Genomic DNA, 22,020 nt, shown 5'->3' with positions numbered 1-22,020 from the left:
CTCACTCCTGGCTCCCAGGTTCACTTCTTTGCTCATTTGACAGACATCTCAAGGGTGCCTGTTTAGGGGAGGCAGAGGCCAAGAAGGCATGGCCTGGGCTCCAGAGACTCAGATTTAGGGAGAGATCAACAAATAAGCCAAAAAAGAGCTTGGGGCCCTAAAGGCAGGGACAAAGCCAAAAGAGCTGGAGGGACCCCTGGGTGAGAGTCGCCACTGCAGCTGGGGATCAGGAAGGCTCCTTGGAGTAGGAGGCAGCTGAGTTAGGTCTTGGACCATGAGCTCACTGGAACTTTTGGAGATGGAGAGGTCATGCATGGAGGGCCCAAGGAGGCAGGTCAGCTGTATTGGTGTCAAGGACAATGATGGGAAAGGAAGTGGTGGTGTTCAAAGCCCCCAGAGTGTTTAGACTGAAAGGAAAGTCTTCCTGGGTCCCTGGTTTTCCTCCCCACTAAGCTGTGTGCTCTGCTGCTGCATTGAGGCAGGGGGATGGATGCACGGGGCTCTGGCTCCTTGGTGCCAGATCTTCTCTCTGGGATAGAGTCTGCACCCCTCTCACTTCTTGGAGGGAAGGACCCCAGGACCTTATGCCCTCCCCACACTCCCCAGGTGCCCAAATCCACAGAGGCCTGATCTCACCACCTGCCATCCGGGCACCGAGTGTTTTATTGGAGTCCAATTTTTATCCGCACCGCGGAGAAAGAGGGAGGGGGATATAGGGAGAAGGGGAACCCGGACCAGACCCCAGACCCCTCCCCCCATGGGAGCCCAGGGCATGTGCCCTGTTGGGCCAAGGAAGACTTTGTGAGATCCCTGAGGGCCCCAGGAGGAGTGGGCTGGGAGCAGCAGAAGAGGGCTGGGGGCCACTGCTTCCCCATCGATGCCCCAGGCCAAGGCCCTCGGTCTAGATCTTACCCTTTCTTCAAAGAGCTGTAGCACCCTTCTCTGGGTAGCCTTCACTCACCACCTCCCCACCAAACCCCAAGAAGGAAGTGCTCCCTTGGGCAGGCCCTGAAGTGCATGTTATTCTATGCCTGTGACCCTGTGCTGCCATCTGGTCCATGTCCCAGACACAGGGCACACTGGGACACCAGGGCTTGCTCCGTCATCAGACTGCATTGCTTTCCCCCGATACTCCTTACAGACTCTTCTTCCATCTACCCCTTCTCTCTTCCACCTCCTGATCTGAACCCCTTTTGACCTCAGGGTCAGATGCAGTGTGGTCTGACTGTCCCACCTCTAGTCATGCTGTAGGCCTGGCTGCTTGTCCCAGGGCATGGGGGCAAAGACTGAAGGGGAGCGCCTGGCCCAGAGAGGAGAGGTGGGACCAGGAGTGAGCTCCCCTGCTCTTCAGGCTGGGGCTTAGGGGCCCACCTAGTCATCTGGGTACTCCTGGGCCAGAGGAGGGGCTGGGGGAGGCTGTGGGGCCTGCCTCCAGCCCTCAGCCAGGATCCTGCAGCCAGCTCAGAAGAAAGCAGCACCCCAGCCTGGATGGTGATGCACCAAGGGTTAGGCCATTCTTCCTTCTGTCTAATTTAGATCCTGCTTGCCTTCCCACCTCCTTGTCTGCCCATTGAGAAAGAGGAGCCGCGGGCCCTGTGGAGTGGGTAGGGGAGGCTCCCAGGTCTGGCACCTTCCGAGGTGTCCCTGGGTCCACTGAGCTGTCCCCAGCCTGGTTAGCTGGCATCAAGCAGAAAGGGGGACAGGGTGATCCCTGTGTTCGCAACGGCTCTTTGTTCCCTGGATGTGGTGGGCAGGCAGGAGGTGGGGGTGGGGACCCTCTAGAAGCAGCAGAACCCAGCTCCTCCTCAGCTGCAGGGCACCCACCCTCAAGGTCTTCCCTGGCCCAGGGACCTCTTTGAGCGGTAGGGTGCAGGCCCCCTCACAGGCCCTGGAGCCTGACCCCTTGCCTTGCCCTATGCCAGGGGGCATCAAGCTGGGTCTGTCTGGGCTCAGAAGCCCCCACTCTCTGAGCTGCTTCGGCTGTGATAGCTGGGACTGGGACTGGGGGTCCGGGAGGGGCTGCGCGTGCGGCTGCGGGTCCCCCGGCTGCGGCTGCTGTAGCTTCCGTGGCTGTGGCCCGGGCTGGGGCTGCGGCTGGGGCTCCGGCTTGAGTAGTCGCTGCTCAGGCAGCTGGAGGAGGATGAGGGGCTGGGCCGGTAGTAGGGGATGGGACGCTTCCGGGCACTGCCGGGAGGGAAAAGCTGATTATAGGCCATTCAAGTCCCTGAGCTCCGCCCTGAGCTCTGTCTTGGCCCTCACTCAGGCCCCAGCCCTTCCCCAGCAGTGGCCAGGGCTTCCCTGCCTCAGTTTCCCCTGAGCTCTGGCTTGGAGTGCCCCCTGCCCCAAAAGGATCAGACACTCAGTGGTCTCTTGCCAATTTCCATTGGTCATTTCATTTTCTCCTCCCCTTGTCTTCAGGGAAAGGGGACCAAGTCTCTGCTTCACTGAGTAGATGCTCAATAAATATTTGTCGGATAAGTGAAACTTAAATATAAACAGCTCCCATCAACGAAGCTAAGCTGTGGTTTCTGGGCATGGAAAGGGTTGTGGATATAGTCCAGCCCTGCTTCTCTGTTCCCCCCCAGAATTGAGTTTGGGTTTGTCAGGTCACTTCAAGGGAACAAGAAGGAGACCCCTGGCCGCTGCTGCCCATGCCCATGCCCAAGGCCCAGCCCAGTCCCGCTGGCCCCTGCTCCTCACTCAACTACCTCCCACCGGCCCAGAGTTAGTTTGAAGCCAGGAGGCTGTGACCCAGAGAAAAGAAAAGAGAGCGGTTAAGGAAGCAACAATGCCCCATGGCGTGGGGTTAATTCTGAGGAAGAAAACAGGTGTACGTTAGTGGGAGGAGGAGGAGGCAGCCTGGGAAAGGGGCTGAGGGAGGTGCCAGGTGGAAGGTGCAGGGCAGTCCTCTAGGACCCTCCGCCTATGGGCGAGGTGTGGGCCTGTCGAAGGAGTGTCCCAATCCTGGCCATCTGGCCTCTTGTTCTGGGCTGAGGGGAGAAGGTAATGCCTTTTCCTCCCTCAGCTACAATCTGTATCACCAAGGACTTGGAAGGGTTGGTTTGAGAATCAGTCCATGTAAGAGCTGAAAAGACACTCAGGGAGCCCTGCTTATTGTGCAGACATGAGAACCCAGATCCAGAGAGACACACCAATGTCCCAAGGTAGCCTGCCCAGCAGGGCCTGTGGCGGAGCCCTCTACCCCAAGTCAGGGGTCTAGGGCTTCAGGCTGATTTCCACAAACATAGACCATAATTTCACAGGGTTACCTACGCCCACACCCTCCAGTCCTGGCACAGAAACTCTGAGGTGGCTTCTGCAGTATTTTCCCACACCCTCCACACAGCCCCATTGGACTTGGGTTGGGGCAGGGCAGAGTGGAAGGGACGAGACCTCCCACAGCTGCTCCAGAGAGCAGGCTGCTGGTGCTCTCTCCTCCGAATCCCTCCCTCCCCCACCCTGGGGTGGCTGGGAGGTGAGCAGTGAGGTTAGTGACAAAAGGAGAGGCAGACAGATGACAGCTGAACAGAGCCAGATCAGCTCACATGGGCATCTCCCCTGCAGCCTGTGGGGAGGGGGTCCACCCGGCCCCCAGGCCGGCCACAGGCCACTCTGCAGGCTGGACCTTGAGATGAAGGAGAAAAGGAGACATCATTGCCAGGAGATGGATGTGGGGAGGATGGAGAGGGAGGGGCTCCAGGAGGGATGGCTGGAATCTTCGGGAGCTCAGGTCGGTGCCTGCTGCTGCCCACCCAGACCCAAGGACACAGCCCCCTCCCCGCTGTGGGCTTCTCAGTCCTGCGCTCCTCAACACGTCCAGTTCTCACCTCTCTCCTCCTCCAGGCCCTCTTCGCTCCCGGGAACCTCCCCTCCCCTCCCATCTCCCAGCGCCGGGCTCAGTGCGTCGGTCCCCCAGGGGTTTCCTGTGGCCTAGCCGGGCCCTTTCGTACCTGGTGATGCGCCGCGGCTCCATGAAGCTGGGCGAGTCCCGGCGCCGCTTGCGGATGGGCGAGTAGCTGCGGGAGCGGCGCCGGGCGCGGGCGGCCTCGGCCTCGGCGTGCCTCGCGCGGCCCTCGCTGTCCTTGTCCCTGCGGGCCCGGCCGAAGTGAGCCACGTGGCCCGGCTGGCTCGCCCGGGCCCAGCCCCGCCGCGCCCCCCCTGCGCCCGGCCGGACCGCGGGCCCGCACTTACCGGCTCAAGGTTTTCTTGGGCGACGGCGAGCGGCTGGGGCTGCGGGTCCTCTTCTCCGCGGAGCGCGAGCGGGACTTGGAGGGCGAGCGGCTGGAGCTCCACGAGAGCGGGTGGGGGCCGGGGCTGCGCGACGAGCTCTTCCCCTCTGGGCCGCCGTGCCTGCCGTGCGCGCCCGGGGACGGGGAGGTGCTGGCCGGCCGGGCGCGCGGGGGCCGCTCCTTAGCCCTGGAGGGGGGGCACGGCGACAGGGACTCAGCCAGGGACAAAGTGGGCTCCGTGGAGGGCCAGGGACTCGGTACGGGAGTTCTATGGAGGAGGAGGTGTGGATGAGCAACAAGTGGTGCGTGAGTTGCTGGAGCCGAACTCGATTCCAGAGGAGGGAAAGCGCGGGGGGTGGGCGTGGGGTAGTGACAAGAGTGGAAGAGTGTTCCCGGTGTAGGGAGAGTGATCAGGGAGGGCGGCAAATGAGGGAGGAGAGTGCTCCTCAATGGGAGGAGAATCCTGGGGAGCGGGGGGCTCTTGGGGAGGAGGGTGATCTTTGTGGGGAAGGGAGGGCTCCTTGGTGGGGAGAGAGCGCTCAGGGAGGGGGGACCTCAGTGAGTGGGGAAGAGGGAGAGAGATCGCTGGGTGGGGGAGGGAGCTCCGTAGTCGGGGTGGGGGGCAGTGATCACGGAAGGGAGGGCTTGTTGAGAAGGAAGGAGAGGGGTCAGTGGGCGGGGAGGGGGGGGAGGAAGGGTGCTTCACCGGGGGAGAGGGATCTCGGGGGGCAGGAAGGGTAGTCCGGGGGGGGGGGCGGGGGCGGGGGGAGGCATCCGCGTGGGGGAGAGGAGCGGGCCGGGGGGAGCAGGTGTTCAGGGCTGTGGGGGAGGAGGTGTTCCGTGGGGAGGGACGGGGGTCAGCGCGGGTAGGGTGTCCCACTGGGACGGAGGGGGCGGGTGGGGGCAAGTGTTCCTCGCGAGCAGGGCGGGGCAGATGCTCGGGACCGAGAGGGGGCACCCGACGGACCCGGGGCCGCGCCGCTCACCGTTTCCCGTGCGCGCCGTGGCCTCGCTCGGAGCCGGGCTCGGGTCCCGGGCCGGGGGCGCCGCCACCCCCGCCGCCGCCGCCGCCGCCGCCGGAGTCGCTGCTGGAGCGGGCCCTGCTGAGCGAGCGCGACGAGCCCCGGGGCGGCGCGGGCCGGGCGCGCCGGCGGCCCCTGCGGCGGGGCGCGGACGCCGAGGACCGGGAGCGCCGCCGCCGCCTTCGCCGCCGCCGCCGCCGCCTGGCCGCCCCGCCCGCCGCGCGGCCTCCTCTGCCCTGCGACGACGGCGCCGAACGCGGGCTCGGGCTCTCCTTGCCCCGCGCGGGCGGCGTGGTTGCGCCGGCCTCCGCCTGGTCGCGGGCCCTGGGCGAGGGCGAGCTGGGCTTCTGACGGGGAGAGAGGCAGAGAGGGCACGGAGGGGGTGGAGAGGGGACGGAGGCGCAGACAGAGACGGGGCCCCCGGGAGAGGCGCCCGCAGAGACAGAAAAGCGAGGCGGTCGAGAGGCCAGAGCAGAGAGAGAGGCAGAGGCAGAGCCAGGGAAGTTAGAGAAGCAGGAGAAAAGACGGAGCCGGGCAGAGAGAGAGAAGGAGAGGCAGAGAGAGGACAGACCAAGAGAAGGCAGCGAGGTCGAGGGTGAGAGAACGGGTGGGTGGGGTGGGGGGAGAGAAGGAGAGGGGGCTTTCACCGGGCCCAGGCCGGGGGCTGCCAGTCCCGGAGCATCGCACACACGGTTCCCCGCGCCTGCCCTGCCTCTGCCTCTCCTGAGTGTCCACCTTCTGGCCTCAACAGTGCAGCTCATGCAAGGTTCTCGGCATGCAAAACACAGGAGGGACGGAGCGGTGGAGGGGAGGGGTGCTGAAACGGAGGGGGGGCTCCAGGACGGGCACGGGGGCTGGCATTGGCCCCCGATGGGACGGACGATCCCGGCAGAGAGGAGAGAGAGGGCGGGCACCGGGAGGCCGGGCCAGGGCCAGCCCCCCCAGGCCAAGCCCCCCCCAGCGCGTGGGGGGGGTGAGGGGGATGGTGGGGGCACACGGCACACAGATGGGGGGTGGGGGCGGGGCGGGACAACTGAACTCAAAACTGAACCGAAGAAAGGGAGGAAAAACAGAAATAAAAAACAAAATCCACAAATGTCATTAGATACCAAAACCAAAAAACAATGTCTGAACTCCTGGGGGAACTGACATTTTTTTTTTTTTTTCTGTTAACATTTTTCTTTCTTTGTTTTCCGGCCCTGCAGAGACCTGTGGAGCTGTCAGTAGCACCCGACTGTCTTTCTGTTTCTCTCTTTTCTTTTCCTTTTTTTTTTTTAAGTTCTGATTTTTTTTTAAGTCCCTCTTGGTTAACGTCCACTTACCAATAAAGTGGCACTTCCTCCTTTAGTAGGTAAGATGTGTAAGAGAAGGGAAAAGTGTGGTAGCGTAAGTTCATCATTAGATTCACAAAAATGCAAGAGAGATAGAGAGAGAGAGAGAAAAACGCAACCACCCCATTCTAGGCCGAGAGGAGGCCACACCGCCTCTGGAGGAAGGACTGGCAGCGCCCGGCTCCTCGGGCCTGGGCAGGCACCTCTTGGGTGACTGTCGGATAGAGATGTCAAATGTTTTTCCAAAAGTGCAGTTGGGATCCAGAAAACCAGAAACGGAGCCTGGTACCATCTAAAGGGCCCTGGCTGGCAACCAGGGGGTCTGAGAGCCTGCTACTACCTCACTGAGTCACCCTGGCTAAGTCACTTCCCCATCCTGGGCCTCAGTTTCCCCATCCACAAAATGAGAGGGTTGGGCTTTGCTTCCTGAAGTCCCTTCCAGAGCAAATATTCCAGGATTCTCTGTGCACCCCGACCACCCTCTCCATCCTCCTCCCTTCACAGAACTGACCCCTCCTCCTGTCCTTGGGCTTCCATCAGATAACAGTTGATTACACTCATCTGTTTGGAAAGCTGTCCCCCACTCCTACCCCACCCCCAATCACCAGCACCGACTTGGCTTTGAGCACCTCCAGGGCAGATTTTTTGTTTTTGGATTCAGCTCTATAAACTCAGTTTTGATCATAGAACTTGGCATTAGTAGGGCCTTGATGCCCTTTGCTGAGGAAGGAATAAGTAATGTCTTTACAAGGGTAGGGGCCCAAACCGGGAAGTCCTAAAAGAGGGGCAGGGTCGGGGCCAAGCTTTTTTAGCAGGCTCTTTGGATGAGCCAACAAACCAACTACCACCCCTCAGGGCACCTAGCTACCAAGAAACTGGAGGCAAGATGGTTTCCCCCACACAGCCCTGGTGCTTCCTGCAGCAGGCAGGGTGGGGCCAAGGCCTTTCTGTGCAAGCCCGAATCCAGCCAGGGCTTGGAGGCAGAGCCAAGAAGTCAGTCTCATTGGTGGAAAGGCACAGAGCTCGTGATTGGTGGCTGAAGCAGCCAATGAACACTAGCTGTAGCAGGTGTGTGCAGCTGTCCAGAGTCAAATGGGCCCTGAAGGCCTCCTGGGAGAGCCCGTGTTTCCTTTCGGCTTTGAGTGGATGTCACTGGGTACTGAGGTGCCCCTCTGAGCACCCAGACTCTCTTAATCACCAGCTCACTCCTCATTCTAAGCTAGGAGACATGGGAACTGGGCTAACTAGCCATTGCCCCTCTGAGATGGCAGTTCCATTCTCAGCAGACGTCAGGGGGAGATCTCTGGCTCCCTTGACACATGTCCCTTCCACCCCAGCAGGTGGTCAGTGCCCACAGCTCCCAAGCCCTCAGCACTAGGTTCTCTCATTCAGCATCCTTTTCCCACCAGAGGAGGCACATGAGAAAGAAACCTCCAGGATCTTCACATTTCCAAGTTCTTCCCTATCTCCTGGATTGTCCACAGATACTAGGTGGGGGAGCCCTGAGAACCAAGGCATAGTGACCCATACACACCCAGGAAACACTGGACCCTGCCCTTAAGAAGCCCTTGCTAGTACTGCAGCCAGAGGGGGATGCGCAGCAAGGCAAACAGGGAGAATATTATTAAACTGTGGGAGGGGGGTGTCAGGACATGGCTGTGAACCCTGCCTGGCTCTAACCTAGACTCTGGATCTGTGCCATCTTCTCTGACTTCAGGAGAGAGGCAGTGGGAGAAGGACACTGGGGTCTTCCATGTTCCTTCCCACAGGCACCGTGGGGGCCCTCTCTACTTCCCACTGTTGTTGGGCTGGTGGTGTGGCAGGAATGTTAGGAACAAAACGGGTCGGGTCTGGGTTGGGTGGATGTCCACCCCTGTCATGCTGCTACCCCCAATTGCTGAGGCCCATGCTTCGGCGTCAGATCCCCTCTGCTCATCTGGACACTTCCCACCTGGTGAGCCTCAGAGTCGAACCCTTTCCCTTCCTCCAAGCAAAGTGCTGGATGATTGCTTCAGATGATAGCAACTGGCAAAGTGGAACACCCTGGAATCAGCCCTGATATGAGTTTGCTGTGAGACCTTCAGGAAGTGACCTAACTCTTGTGGGCCTCAGTCACCCCTTTGGTAAAGTGGGGATAACTGGGGTCTTTGCTGGATGGGTATGAATAGGGGTTGAGAGGTTCTTTTGAGAGCACATGTGACTTACAGTCCCCTCACAGATGTATGGGGTCAGAGCAGTGCAGGAAGGTCTGGGCACTCCCACGTGCCAGGATGGTGCAGGATGGGAGGAAGATACTGTTGGGCAGGATGGCAGATAGTGCCTTCCTTCGGGAGGCCTCCTATGGCCAATCTCACAGCCTTATCCACCCCATTCCTCCCTGGAGAAAGGGTCACCATGATCCTGCCAGAGGGTGAGCCTCATCCTCAGATTGGCTTGGTCTCTTTCTTCCCAGGAATTTAGGGAGATCCAAGTCCAGACACCATGGGATTTCATAGCTAGACAGGACTGTTGTACCAGGGACCTCCTAAGATCTCCTCTAGAAGCCTGTTCCTTGTGACTGCTGTTCCTTCTTCCCCTTCCCTGCCCTTACCGCCTCACCCCACAGCCTGGCTAATGCTTATAGGCCCTCAGCTCAATACCACCTCCTCCATGAAGTCTCTCCTGCCTGACCCTCACCCTGAGTCAGGTGCGTTCCTCTTTGATCCCTTGTGGGATCAAAGTTTCAGTAGGGACTGTGCCAGGTTGTGTTAGTGCTGAGCAGAGCTCCCCATCCACAGTTCAGCTTTCCTCTCTAATTATCCTCCAGCCTGGCAGGTGAGGGCCTCAAACCCAGGTGAAGCCTGCCTCTCACCAGGCATAGACACTCAGACAGGGCCTGGCATGGAAGTGTGTTCAGGAAGTGCCGACTTCGTGTGTGTGTGTGTGTGTGTGTGTGTGTGTGTATGGGTTCGCGGGTGCGTGAACAAATGAGTGAGTGCTCTGCACCTTGCCTGTCTCTGAGCCAGGCTTCTAGGGGTCCCTCTATTCCTTGGTACCACTTGCTATCTGCTATCTTCTCTTTTGCCTATGTAAGAAATTTTTGAGGGGGAAAAAGACAATGGGAAAAAGTAGTGAGAGATGATGCGCTAGCCCAATCCTGGTATTTTTAAGGACCAGAACAATGCGTATCTGGCATGCTTTACCCTTGTTCCCCCCAGGCCTCAGATAACTACCTCCTCTAACTCAGCATTTGAGGATCCCATTATTGGGTCCCTGGTCACATCAGGTCCTCCCAGAAGATGGGCCTCTACTCCTCCCATCAAGCTGGGACACAGTCTCCCTGTGGGTCCGACAGTGATTTCTCCCTTCCTGAAGAACTTCCTGTCTGCCTTCCCAACACCACTTACAGATGAGCAATGTTCTGAGTGGGTGAGCTCCTCACCACCTACCCCTGGGATCCACATGGGGGGAGGGGAGAATGAAGAGCCAGGCCTTCTCTTCTCAAAGGTGAGACTGGAAGTCCACTGAAGCCTCACAAGGGCTGAGATGTCAAACTTCTGTAGCTACTCCCAGATGCAACAGGGAAACAGTTTAAAGAGCAGGGATGGAGAGGCAGGGTCCCTGAGGACCTACTGCTGCTGTGTACCCTCACTGTGACTGGATGAGAACTGGGCTGGGAGTCGCAAGTCTCAGGAACTAGGCTCCAACACTTTGGGGAAACCCAGCCCCTACTGACTGTCCTTTCTGACTCACTCTGAATGTTAAACTCAAATTCAGAAGACAGAAGGGTGCTGGGGCCTGAGGGAGCCCCTGTCTGGGATGGGTAGTGGTCCAGCTGGGGGGGTTGTGAGCTGAGAGTCCCCTCTGTCCTCTAAATTGCCCCACAGAAACTTTGCCAAGTAGGTCCTCCAAGACCAGTGCCCGCTCAGGTCCTCTGAAGTTCAGCTACCATTACACCCAAAATATAAAGATGTGAGGTCCAGCCCTGGTGCCAGCTGCTGCCCCAGAGTCTGGAGCTCCCAACCTAAAGTTCTACCTGCTACCAGGACAGCTGGCCCTGGAGGGCTCTTTCCTCACGCCTGGCCTCAGCCAGAACTTCTTCCAGGATCTGGAGGTCAAGAGGCCTGGCACAGGTGCCTCCACCACTGCTTATTGCCCAAATGGGCCCCAGGGGCTGGCAGGGGAGAGGGGTGGGGGTGCTTAGCAGCTACTCCAGACAACAGAAATCAAATTGGCTCAACCGCAGCATACAGTTCAGGAAGGGAACACAAATTTGGAATGCTAACCACACAGAAATGCATTCGGACAACAAAATGAGAGAGAGAAGGAATGGAGGGGGCTGGGGGGGGGCAGGGGTTGGGGTGGGAGAGGAAGGAGGAGCAGGGGAAGTGGACAGGAGGGGGAAAATGAACCAGAAACATTGTCAGGGTGGGAAGTGGAGGGGAGGTCAAGAAAACCAAACGACAAACCAGAAAACATAGCTTTGTAGCTCATTTGGAGAAAGATGCAAGTTTACAAATGAGTAGTCACTAAAATAAAGAAAGAAAAGGAGAGGGGGAGAAAACCAACCAGAGCGAGATCAAGAGAAAGAGAGAGAAAACCACATTCAAACCAAGCAGAGTGGCGGGGCTTATCTGGAGATGGGAGCGAGCGGGCGCACAGCTGAGCTGGGATACCTACCTTCTCAGTGGTCAGGGACAGGAATGCAATAATAAAAAAGAAAAGAAGGTCTCCGCATTGGGAATGCAGAAGGGAGGGGGGAAGACAGTGACTCTAAGCTGTGCTCCCCCTCGGGAACTGGCACTCGTGCAGCCAGTGTGGCTTTTGGTCTAGTCCCAGGGATGGGCAGGGGCTCCTGCCCAGCTATTAGTTTGCCTTTTTTTTTTTTTTTTTTGACAACCCACGGCTCCAATAGCCAAGCTTTCTTTAACTCTTTAAACAACAGAAAACCTCCAGAGGGCATGCAGGAAGCAACTGATGGAAGCAAGAACCAGAGGGTGGGCTACTGAGAGGGGCTGGCAGCATGGGGAGAGAGGCCCATGTTGTGGGGAGAGATGGAGAGAGAGACAGAGACACACAGAGAGAGACAGGGAGAGAGAGAAAGAGAGAGAAACAAAGGCAGAAGGAAACAGACAGGCAGGGGATAGAGAGAGGTAGGTCCAGAAGGAAAAAGGAGAGAAAAGCTGTTTGGACAAGGCAGAGTGGATAGATGGGGTGACAAGATCATTGCATTTAAAAGGGAAGGCAACCACAGATTCAGTGTGGAGACCCGGATCTACCACTTTCCCAGGGGCCTCTGCATCATTTTAGGAAAACTCATCCTTCCTGTCTTCTGGCTTCATCCTGGAAGAAATGCCAAAATGCCCCTTCCTATTCTGATGGCCTCCCTCCACCTGTGGTCACTGCTTTTTCCCAGCGAGCAGTCAGGAGGAGGCCTGGGATGGGGCAGCCCAGGCAGTGCCAAGGCACCTCTTCTTGGAGTCACCTGAGGCTGCCCATTGTGTGATGGACTTTGAGCCAAAGGTAGAGGCCAGAGAGAGCCTATAGGGGTCTTGCTCAGGAATCTTCTCTGCCCCACTCACCCAACAGTGAGGCTTCCTTCCCTTGACGCTTCCAATGCCAGGGACAAGTGGAGCCAAGGCAAAGGCGCTACTTGTAAGTCCTTAAACCTTGCATGCCTTTTCCGGAATTTGGGCTCAGCATCTTATTACTTCTCCCAAATCCCCATCCCAAATCATGTGACCTTGAGCGGCCCCCTTCCCTCTCTGCCTCACTATTTCTGTTCCTATATGTGTGTGAACTGGGAGGACATAGGGTTCCCTGAGTCGCTGAGGCAGCATTCATATAGAACTGGGGTTGTTGGAGGTTGGGCCCACCTACACCCTGGTCTCCGTGTGGGCAGATCCCAGTGCCAGGGAGCTGAGAGCTGGGAGTGTGCCATCAACATCTGGAGGGGTTCCCAGGGGGAAGGCAGGAGCTGAGACAATCAGCATTCACCTCCCAAATCCTCCTCCTCTTAATCAGTGTTCCCAGAGTGTGCTTTCCATTGGGCACTCTCTCCATATTCTGGCTGTTGCTGGTAGTCTTGAGGTTGCAAGGCTGGAGTCTCCTTTTGAGTCTACTCTTAAAAGCTGTGTGACCCTGAGCTGATCACTTGACCTCTCTGAGCTGCAGGGGACAGTTAATAGCAGAACCCAGAAATCCCTTGGGGGTTTCACCCTGGCCTGGGATGGAACAACACAGAGGTGTGTTGGGAACCAGCACCCATCTGGCTTTAGTCTCAATGGGGATGGACTTCTCTTGCCTGTGAGTGTCTGGCCTTGAGGCCCTCCCTGAGCTAAGCAATCTCAGGGGTGTACAGTTCCCTCCTCTAGGATCTGAGGCCTGGCACAGAAGGTGCTCAGCAACCTGTCCCTGTCATGCCCAGCCACCTTATACTAGACAGAACCGGGGAGACACAGGGTGCTCCCTGCCCTGGGATGCTCCTCAGGTGACCTGGGACAACTCTTCCTCCCTGGGTCTCCCAGTCTCCCTCCAAGGTTCCTTATAGATAGGGATCTGGGAGAATAATCTGGGCCACTTCTGTTCATTTAAAAACTGAGACAGTTCCAGCACCTGCCCTGGGGTCGAGGAGAGGATTGGCTGCTGCTGCAGATTTGGCAGGAGCTGTTGGTGTGAGAGTCACTTTTTAAGAGTTATCTTCCCTTTTAAATTCTGGTTACAAAGGAAAAAAGAATAAGTCTATAGAGATATGTATACGATTAATGTTCACTTGAGATTCAAAACCCATCTCTGCATTAGGAGGAGAGGCTCCCACAGGAACACGCACAAAAGCAAAATTCTAGAACAACACAGAAGATAGGAAAAAAAAAAACCAAAAACCAGAGAGATAGTTTGCATTTCTGTACATTACCAAAGGAAAGAAAAAAATAAAAGAAAATACAAACAAAAACAAAATAACAGGAAAAGTTACATTAACTTCCCCACCCTCTTCCCTTGCCAACTAAACAAGAAATGGAATCACAATATTACCACGGTTCAAATGGGAGGCTAAAAAAAACAAGCAAAAACATAGTCGGGATTAAAAATAGTGAGCTGTTCTTTTTTTCCCCCGTTTGTTCTCTCTCTTTTTTTTTTTTTTAAGGTAGCGTCCAAGAATTACCCCCGTCCCCCCAATACTGGTCCCCAAAGACGTTTTTATGGTGAATGGCAAAGACTACGTCCCGCTCCCATCTCACCTCCCAGGAGGTACAGGTGAGAGGCCTGGATGTCCTGAGGTCCCAGATCTCGCAGGGCCCGAGGGCAGGGAGAGGATTTGGGGAGCATGCTTTGTGAGAGGAGTAACAAAGTGCTATCTCCCAGGAAACTCCCAGGGCAGTGCCAAAATGGAATCTCATCCTGGGAGGGAGTCAAGATTTGACTTGGTTGGGCTGGGCTGTCTTCCTTGAGTGCTCTCTGCTGGGGTCTACTTTAGCTGCTGTGGCCATTCTGTCTGTACATGCTAGGGACCCATGGTGGCCTAATGCCCAGGGAGAGGAGGGGACCAGAAGTGGGATGTGGAGCTCCCTATCAGCCCTGGCTGCATTCTGTGCCTTTCTAGAAGGATGAGGAGCTCCCTTGAGATGGTGTTTGGGGCTCTGGCTCTGTGCCCATGGAGGGGGGTGAGGGTGGGGGAATGAATTTTCCCAGACTGATCCATCATCTCTGGGGCTTGTGGCACCAGGTCTCTGCCCTGGCTGTGTTCAGCTACCTCCGTGTGTCCTCTCCCATCCCCAAAACAGATCCTGGGTCATTGGTGTAATCCTCCCTATGTGGCCCAACCGTGTCCCTGGGATCTAAGGAGCCTGGCACTCTGTCCAAGTGCGGCAGTCTGGAAACAGGTAATGTCCTTAAACAAAAATTAACCTTGAGCCCAAGAGCCTTTTGTCAGCTGCCTTTGGCTCTCCTCAATAAGGCCTTGGGAGTAAGGGTGTTTGAGAAAAGAAAGGGAGTGAAGGAAACAGCCAAAAATCAAAATGAAACTGACCAACACGGACATGTTTGCTGCTGAGACCTGAGGTCTGGGGAGGGGCAGCTCCTACCCTCCCCGCTGAAGTGTCTGGGACAGTTGGGCTCTGGGGGGCGGGGTACCTGCAGGCTGCCCACCCCTAGACCCCTGGACCCACCCAGTACCCCTGCCGGTACTGCAGCCCCCTCTCCCTGAGCGGGCTCTATCCTGTACTCTAAGACCAACAGACAAAAGGGGATGTGGGCCTCCCCTGGGGCTCGGGAGGGCCCCCCTACCCCCAGTGCAGCCCAGCCACCAGGGCAAGTCTGACAAGCACGTCTGTCTGCCAGCCTCTACCATCACCACACCTGCTGGTGGCTCTCAAGGACTGCGTGCCCCTCCTGGAGGATGAGTGGGGGCTGTTTATTTGAGTGGTGTTGGTGTGGAGTCTCTGAGGGAGTAACGGGTACACTGGCAGGCGCTTGAGGCAGGTTGGAGCACGGGGACATCTGTCCACGCGTGGGCGGCCCCGGGGAAAAGGACAGACTCTCCTTGGAGCAGGGACTTTTGAAATGCAGCTCAGCGGGGCTTGGGGACAGAGAAAGGGGAGGGCTCTGAGGGAAGGGGAGTGAGGCGGTTGGGGGAGGAGGGACGCTCGGAGTGGGGAGGAGGCTTGGTGGGGGAGAGGGAGACTCGGGGGGCCTAAGGAACGCCCAGGGGAGATCCTGTCCCTTGAATCCGGCTCCTGACTGCGACCCCAGCATCGTCCATGCCCCTCCCACCGCATTATGCCTCGGGGGGAGGGGGGAGGGGGGCCGGAGACCCCGGGTTCTCCTCAGCTCTCTTCCCCACCGGCTGAGAGCCCCAGTGGTCAAGCGCCCCCCCCCCCCCCCCCCCGGGCGTCAGTTCGCCAAGCTCAGGGCTGGCCCAAGCCCGCAGGCCTCCCCCACCCTGACGCTAGGCCAGGTGGGCGCAACGACCAGGCATTCCAGGCCGCCCCCCAGCCGAGCCGAGCCGAGCCGAGCCGAGCCGGGAGGGGGCAGCGGCGCCTCCCTCCCCGGTGACCCCTCACCGCGCCCTCCCCCGCGGTGACTCCCCCCTCCACCCCCCTACCCGCCCAGCGCGGCGCAGCCCGCACGGCGCGGGAACCCTCGGCAAAGCGAAGCGTACGTACATCTGGCGGGCTGTGCGCCGAGCCGGGGCGGCCCCCGTGCGCTCCGCTCCGCTGTCTGTTGCTGCCGTTCTGCTGGGGCGACCCCCATCCGCTGCCGCCGGACAGGGAGGGCGACCGGCTCCCGCTGGACCGCTGGCTGCCCGTCTTCCGCCCATCATCTCGGTGCTTGGGGCTCAGCCTTGGTGGGGGGGGGACGGGAGATGGGGGGAGCCGGCGTGGGACGCCCCCTCTGCAAGTGGAACCGCTGCCCCCGCACGAAAGGCAGCCCCTCACGCGCCCGCTCACTTGCATTTAGAGATCGAGGCCCTAGCCCGCACACTGCCTCGATTTCCAGTTCAGGATGTGGGGCGCCTCTGGGCAGAGGCCAAAGCTCTTCCTCGCCCACTTCCAGGTGGGTGGGCACCTGCACACTCCCGGTAGACTTCACCCACCGACTGCTGTTTGGTCCACCAGCCTCTGCCTCAGCCCCCTTCCCAGCCCTCCGGAGTGTTCAATCTGCAAGTCCCCCTCCCCCCCCCAGCACAAAGCTGAGCCAAACCACCCCTGGACTGCCCCCAGGGGTCCAGGACCTACCTGCTGGGTGATCTGGAATCGCTGTAATGGGAGGAGAGGGAGGGGCTCTGGGAGCTGCCGCTGCTGTGGCGATGGGACCTGCGACCTGGGGACTCTGTGTGCGGCCTGGGAGAGAAATCAGCCTGTACCCAAGTTCTGCCTGAACTCCCCAAGGGGACCCCACCCCCTGTAGTCTCCCACAGAAATAGCCCTGCCAGTCCAGGTGGGTCGTTTGTGGAAATTAGGAAAAGGCCTTCTTTTGTTCTTTTGTCTCCTCAAGACCTCACCGACCCCTCAGCAGGTGCTCTTGTGACTGGGGGTGGGGGTGGGATGTGGGGGGTAGAGGGGACGTGGGGAGTAACCAGAGCCAAGCTTGAAAGAACTCTGGACTAGGAGGCAAGGGGCCTGAGTTCCAGTTCCTGCTCTGTGTCTGACTCACAAGGGCTCTTGGCTTCTTCTCTGGCTCTGACTTTTTCCATCTGGGCAGTGGGGACAAAATGAACTATCTCCAAGGGCCCAACTCTGTAATTCTAGAAGTGGGGAGGGGGAGGAGCTAGAGAATGGTGAAGGGTTCTCACCTCTTCCTCTCTTTGTTCTTCTCTTTTCTTTTGCTCTTGGGGCTTCGAGATCTGCAGAAAGCAGAGGCTAAGATGAGCGCTTGGTCTGAGCCCAGCAGGCGGCAGGGTGGGGTGGGGGCCGGTGGAGAGCTGTGCCAAGGTGTGGATCTGAGATTTATTCCTGTCTGGGACCTGAGCCTCCCACCCCTAGCCCCACTGGTGTGGACATGCTCATCCTACCCCCACTGCTTTCGTTCCTTTGACTCAGCCAAGCCTTCTTCCTTCTTTCTCCTGTAAGCCCTGTCCCACAGTTGCTGCCAGTCTGGGCCCCCGTTTTTGTTCCTCCTGGGGATGCCATAAATAATGTGTCCACCACCCCAGAAGAAAGGCTGACTTGTCCTTTCCTTCTGGAATTGGTCTTAGCACAGGTCCCTCTATGAGTCACTGTGCTGGGGTGGCCCCTCCACACCTCATTTGTGTCTGCTGGGTCCCAGGTCCCCTGAGATGGGGCTTCCTAGGGCAGAGCCCCAGCTTTCCTACCTCTTTGCCCCTTCAGACTGTGGCTCAGCTCTGGGCCAGCTCCCCAGAGGGTTAGGAAAGAAGTACTCTCCCTTGGGCATGATCTTTCTGCATTTGGGTCCTCTGGATTCTCCTCTAAGGGCTGCCCCCAAAGTTTCCCATCCCACCAATCCCACCTCATCCTGTCCCATCCTGTCCCATCTCATCCAGCTCCCTGGGGCAGGCCCCACAGTCCTTCTCCTACCTTTGACAAAAGGATTGAATAGTTTACTAGTAGGTGTCTAAGGTTTTAGACACCTGTAGACCCCTCAGCCTCACCCTCCCTGACGCCACCAGATTCCAGCTGGATCCTTCTATCCCTGAACGGATGCCTTCTTCTGACCAAACATCCAGGTGATGCTAAGAAACAACAGGATGTATTTCTCACAGGAGCATAGTGGGTGGGGGCAGGCTCAGGAGGCCAAAGATTTCAGTTCTAGAACTCATGCTGCTTGCTTTGGGCCTCAGTCTCCTCATCTGGAGCTGGTATAGCCCTAGGTCACCTCTAGGTCCTTCTCAGGACCACTGGGAGCCAGTCAGAGGATCTGTGCAAATGGATGGTGACCCCTGGGGGGCAGTAGGGGCCCACACTGGCCCCTGAGAGGAGAGGAGGCCAGGAAGGGAAGGGGGTGGGTTGAGAAATTGGAGGATCAGGATTTTGGTGTTTATTTAGGCTCCTACCCCACCTGGCAAGTGGCCATGGGCAAATTCCCACTGCAGGAACGAGACTAGGGACTCTGACCCTCTTCTGGGCCCCTGGGCGGGGCTCTGGCTCCCAGGCCAGCCGTGGGGATGTGACTGCACTACCTCTTCCTTCCCTCCATGCTGAGAGTTTTCTACTTTCCCCACCCCAGTCTCTGCCAGGGCGCTTGACTTTCATCTCCTCATCCCCCCACCCCCAATCCATCCTGAACAAGTCACTGTCCTGCTCAGAGCCAGCTCCTTGGCCTGGCAGTCAGGCCTTTTGGGGGCTATCCCTCAGACACCACTGCTAGCCTCAGCCTGCCTACAGGTCTCCAACCCACTGAGCTTTCCTTCTGTATGGATGCTCTTTCCCTCTTTCAAATTGGGGGTCCTGATGCTTCTCTCTTCCCAACACCTCTATAGACACAGCCCTTGGATAATGACCTGCTGTGTTGTGTGGAAATTCTTAGGGCCCCACAAGTCAAGGCTGACTCAAGGGACCAGCAAATGTTGCAAACAATTGGCTTTCATCTTCCTCCCCACCCTCCTCCCATCATTGCTTCCCTTAGACCTTGGTCCCTAGCAGGATAGCACCAGCCTCTGTCCACATCCTCAGCAGGGCATTGCTCACCTGTGTCGTCTCTTCCTCCGGGACCCAGAATCAGACCTGGAGGGCCACAAAAGGGTTCTCTTGAGCTTGTCCGGGGTGGCCTGGGGACACAAATCTGCACAGCCACAGGCCTGGCCCAACAGAAGTGAGGGGAGGCCCCAGGGGAGGGAAGGTACCTGTCTCTACGGTGCTTCTTCACACTCTTCTTCTTCTTGCGCAGAGGTGAGGAGCTCCCACAGCTGTGGACACAGGGGGGCAGGCTCTAGTGAACTGGTGCTCTGGAGCAGGAGGGGCAGCTAGACATGGCTGAGAAGTCTGGGCACCTGGGGCATCTAGCTGAAGCCAGCTGCCCAGTGCACAAAGTAAACAGAGGCCAGGAGGGTCAGCAAGGTCCCTCAGGGTGGGTGATGCAGTGGCCTGTGTTGTTCCCTAGCCACCCTTCAGCCTCCTTGGCATTGTAAGTGAGGGCTGTTTCACATCCAAATGTCAGAGGCTCCAGTGGTGGGATTTCTGGCCTGGGGGATGGGGGGGAGGGAGCTGGGACCTTGGCAGCTGTTGTGGCAAGCCTCCTGCCGCTGGAGGGAGGCCTTGGGGTCTTGCCCCCCCCACAGACATCCCCACCACTGCCACCAGCCACTGACCTGCACTCCGAGTCCACTCTCCTCTTTTTGCTGAGAGCCAGGAAAGAGAAGGACAGACAGACAGATTTAGCTGGGGCTCCAGACGTTTGCTAGGGTCACATTAAGGACAGGAGAGGGGGATATACAGAGGGAGAACCACATATATGACCCAGCTAAACCCTTCTTCCCCAGGTCACTCACACTTGGTGTGGTGAGTGCAGGACCCCTGGGGAAGGGAGGAAGGGGGACCTTGGGCAGGTGGACTGTGGCCCAGGGGCCAGTGTGTCCCGGTTTGGAGTTGGGTGAGTGCCACTGGGGGGACTCAGTGAGGGGAGGGGACTGGGTAAAGGGTAGGGCCCCCCCTGCAGGGTGAGGGGCCAGTGTGGGGGGGAGCGAGGGGTGGGGCTCCCAAATGCGTCGCGCGAAGGGGGGGTGGGGGGGGCGGGGGCCGCGGGGACGGGACTCAACCCCGCACCGCGCCCTCCGACCCTTCCCGCCAGGCGGCGCTCTCACCGGCTTCTCCGGTGGCCGCCTTTCTTTTTCTTCTTCTTCTTGGGAGGGGGCGACGCCGAGCTGCTGGACCAGTGCTGGGTCCTGGGGGAGAGGGGGAGGGAGGTGAGGGAGGAGGGCCGGTCCCGGGTGTCCCCCCCACCCCCTCCCCCGCCGCGGCGGGTGCTGACCTGTACCCCCGGTGCCCGCGGTAGCAGGCGACCGGGCAGTCGCAGTCCACCGGGCCGTCGTCCTCGTCCAAGGGCGCGTACTCCAGGCCTGGTTCCGCGCCCTCGAGCAGCCGCGGGGTCTCCGCCACGCTGCCGGCGACAGGGACGCTCACCACCCGCGCCCCGGGGCCGGGCCTTCCGCCTGCCCCTTTCTTAGCGCAGCGCGCCCAGACCTGCCCAGCAAGGTTGGGGGGTACGGCCCGACCGCTGGAGGGCCAGGCGGGGATCCGGGGGACCCGAAGGGCCGCCTCCCCGACAGGCCCCCAGGCTCAGCGGTGCCCTCCTGCCTCACTCCTTCTAAGGTCACACCTCTCAGTGAGACCCTCCCCTCCCTGGACCTCTCAGTCCGGTTCATGGCGCTCCTCCCCCCTCCCAGCGCCCCCCCCTTAGAGCCCCTTTCACCGACTCCTGCTCCTGAGCCCTCCTCAGTCCTACCCTCGGCCCCCTGCCCCTCGCTCAGCCCAACCCCCTCCGGAGCCTGTGCTAAGACCAATTCCAGAAGGAAAGGACAAGTCAGCCTTTCTTCTGGGGTGGTGGACACATTATTTATGGCATCCCCAGGAGGAGCAGAAACGGGGGCCCAGACAGGCTTCCCCTGGTGGGCCTCTCTCTCCTGGAGAGCCCCTTCCTATCTCCTAGCTCCCCTCTCCGGTGTCAGGGTGTCAATCTTTCCCTAAACTTGGCTCGCAGCCCAGTCCCCTCCCCCTCCCCTGCCCAGCGCCTCGTCCTCCCCACCCCCATCCCCACCCCAGCCAGGCCCCCCAGCCCCAGGTGCCGCTCTGAAATATTCATGGCCTGTCCTAGCCCTGGTCCCTGCAGCCTCCTGGCTGCTCTTCTCCCGTTGCTGGGCTGTCATCAATCACTGCTCCGTGGCAGCGGTGTGGGCCTCAGCCCTCCAAGGCTCCCCATCCATCTTGCAGAGCCTACCGTGCACTCAGCAGGGCCGCCTGCGTGTCCTGGCCCTGCTGCCTGCTCAGGAGCCCATGGCCATTTTCTGCCAAAGATGTTTGCTCCCTTCAGGCACTTTGCGGTGTGTTTGGCGGGAGGGTGGGGTGGGGGGTGGGGTGGGGGGGGTGGGGGTGGGGATGCTTTCTTCCTAGAAGCAGTTGGGCTTCCGGCAAAAGCATGAGCTTTGAAGCTGTGGAAGTGCCCTCATCATGCTCTGGCCGTGAGTCCTTGTGTGACTGGGTACCTGTCATGAGCCCTCTCTGAGCCTCTTCGGCAAGATGACCATGATAACTATGTTTTGGGGCTGCTGGAGAATTCACTGAGGTAGCCAGTACTGTGCAACTTCTTTTTCTATTTAACAAGCCCAAAAGCGACCCCCCAAAGGCCCACCTCCTAGGCAATGGCTCCAAGGTGTGGCCTCCCCACCTTCCTGGTGTCTGCTGGTTCAGACAGGGCCCCTCCCAGATGCAGCCTCATCCCTAGTTCCATATCACTGCTCTCACCTCTGAAGGCTGTTCTTCAGGCTCCCTCTTTCCCTGCCCAGAGCAAGGCAGGCCAGAACTCGCGTGGCAGATCATTCAGCATATGACATGAGCTTTGGATTCACACAGACAAGGTCTCAATCTAGGCATGACCATGCTCACTGAGTCTCCAGGTCCTTACATCTCCACAAGCAGGAAAAGAATATCCCAGCTGAGGAGAGGATTAAATAAGATTCTCTCTGGGAAACTCCTGATACCAGCCACAGGCCTGGCCCTCAACAGCTGTCCTGCACATGGTCACCACTGTTCAACAGAGGGACCCTCTGTCAGACACTGACACACCAACACCTTCTCTTCTCTTCCAGACACATGAAAGATAGACAGAGCAAGGGTGTCAGACCACAACTACCAGAAGAAAGAATTTTCAGGGGCACCTCCCCAGTAGAGCATCCACTAACCTGATCTTTGAAAAACTGAGTTTGTGTCAAAAAAAAAAAAAAGAAGAAGAAGAAGAAGAAGGGGGTGCCTGGGTGGCTCATGGGTTAAGTGTCTGACTCTTGATTTCAGC

General features: G+C 58.6%; 1 protein-coding gene across 1 annotated transcript in view; it reads right to left on the bottom strand.

The window, feature by feature from the left end:
* Positions 1-630: 630 nt before the first annotated feature.
* The window catches only part of SRRM3 (serine/arginine repetitive matrix 3), a 55,023-nt gene continuing 33,633 nt past the window's right edge, over positions 631-22,020 (bottom strand). The window contains 14 exon segments of the mRNA XM_025425871.3: positions 631-2,184; positions 3,546-3,578; positions 3,580-3,625; positions 3,951-4,088; positions 4,192-4,416; positions 5,216-5,598; positions 15,723-15,900; positions 16,296-16,400; positions 16,853-16,903; positions 18,705-18,740; positions 18,860-18,922; positions 19,325-19,354; positions 19,817-19,897; positions 19,984-20,112. Of these exon segments, the coding sequence (XP_025281656.1) occupies positions 1,684-2,184; positions 3,546-3,578; positions 3,580-3,625; positions 3,951-4,088; positions 4,192-4,416; positions 5,216-5,598; positions 15,723-15,900; positions 16,296-16,400; positions 16,853-16,903; positions 18,705-18,740; positions 18,860-18,922; positions 19,325-19,354; positions 19,817-19,897; positions 19,984-20,112 (1,999 nt within the window). The 3' untranslated portion in view covers positions 631-1,683.

This window comes from Canis lupus, chromosome 6, assembly GCF_003254725.2.
Source record: "Canis lupus dingo isolate Sandy chromosome 6, ASM325472v2, whole genome shotgun sequence".
Taxonomy (NCBI): Eukaryota; Metazoa; Chordata; class Mammalia; order Carnivora; family Canidae; genus Canis; species Canis lupus.
The sequence above is the reverse complement of the archived record's forward strand: the minus strand, read 5'-3'. Positions and strand labels throughout refer to the sequence as shown.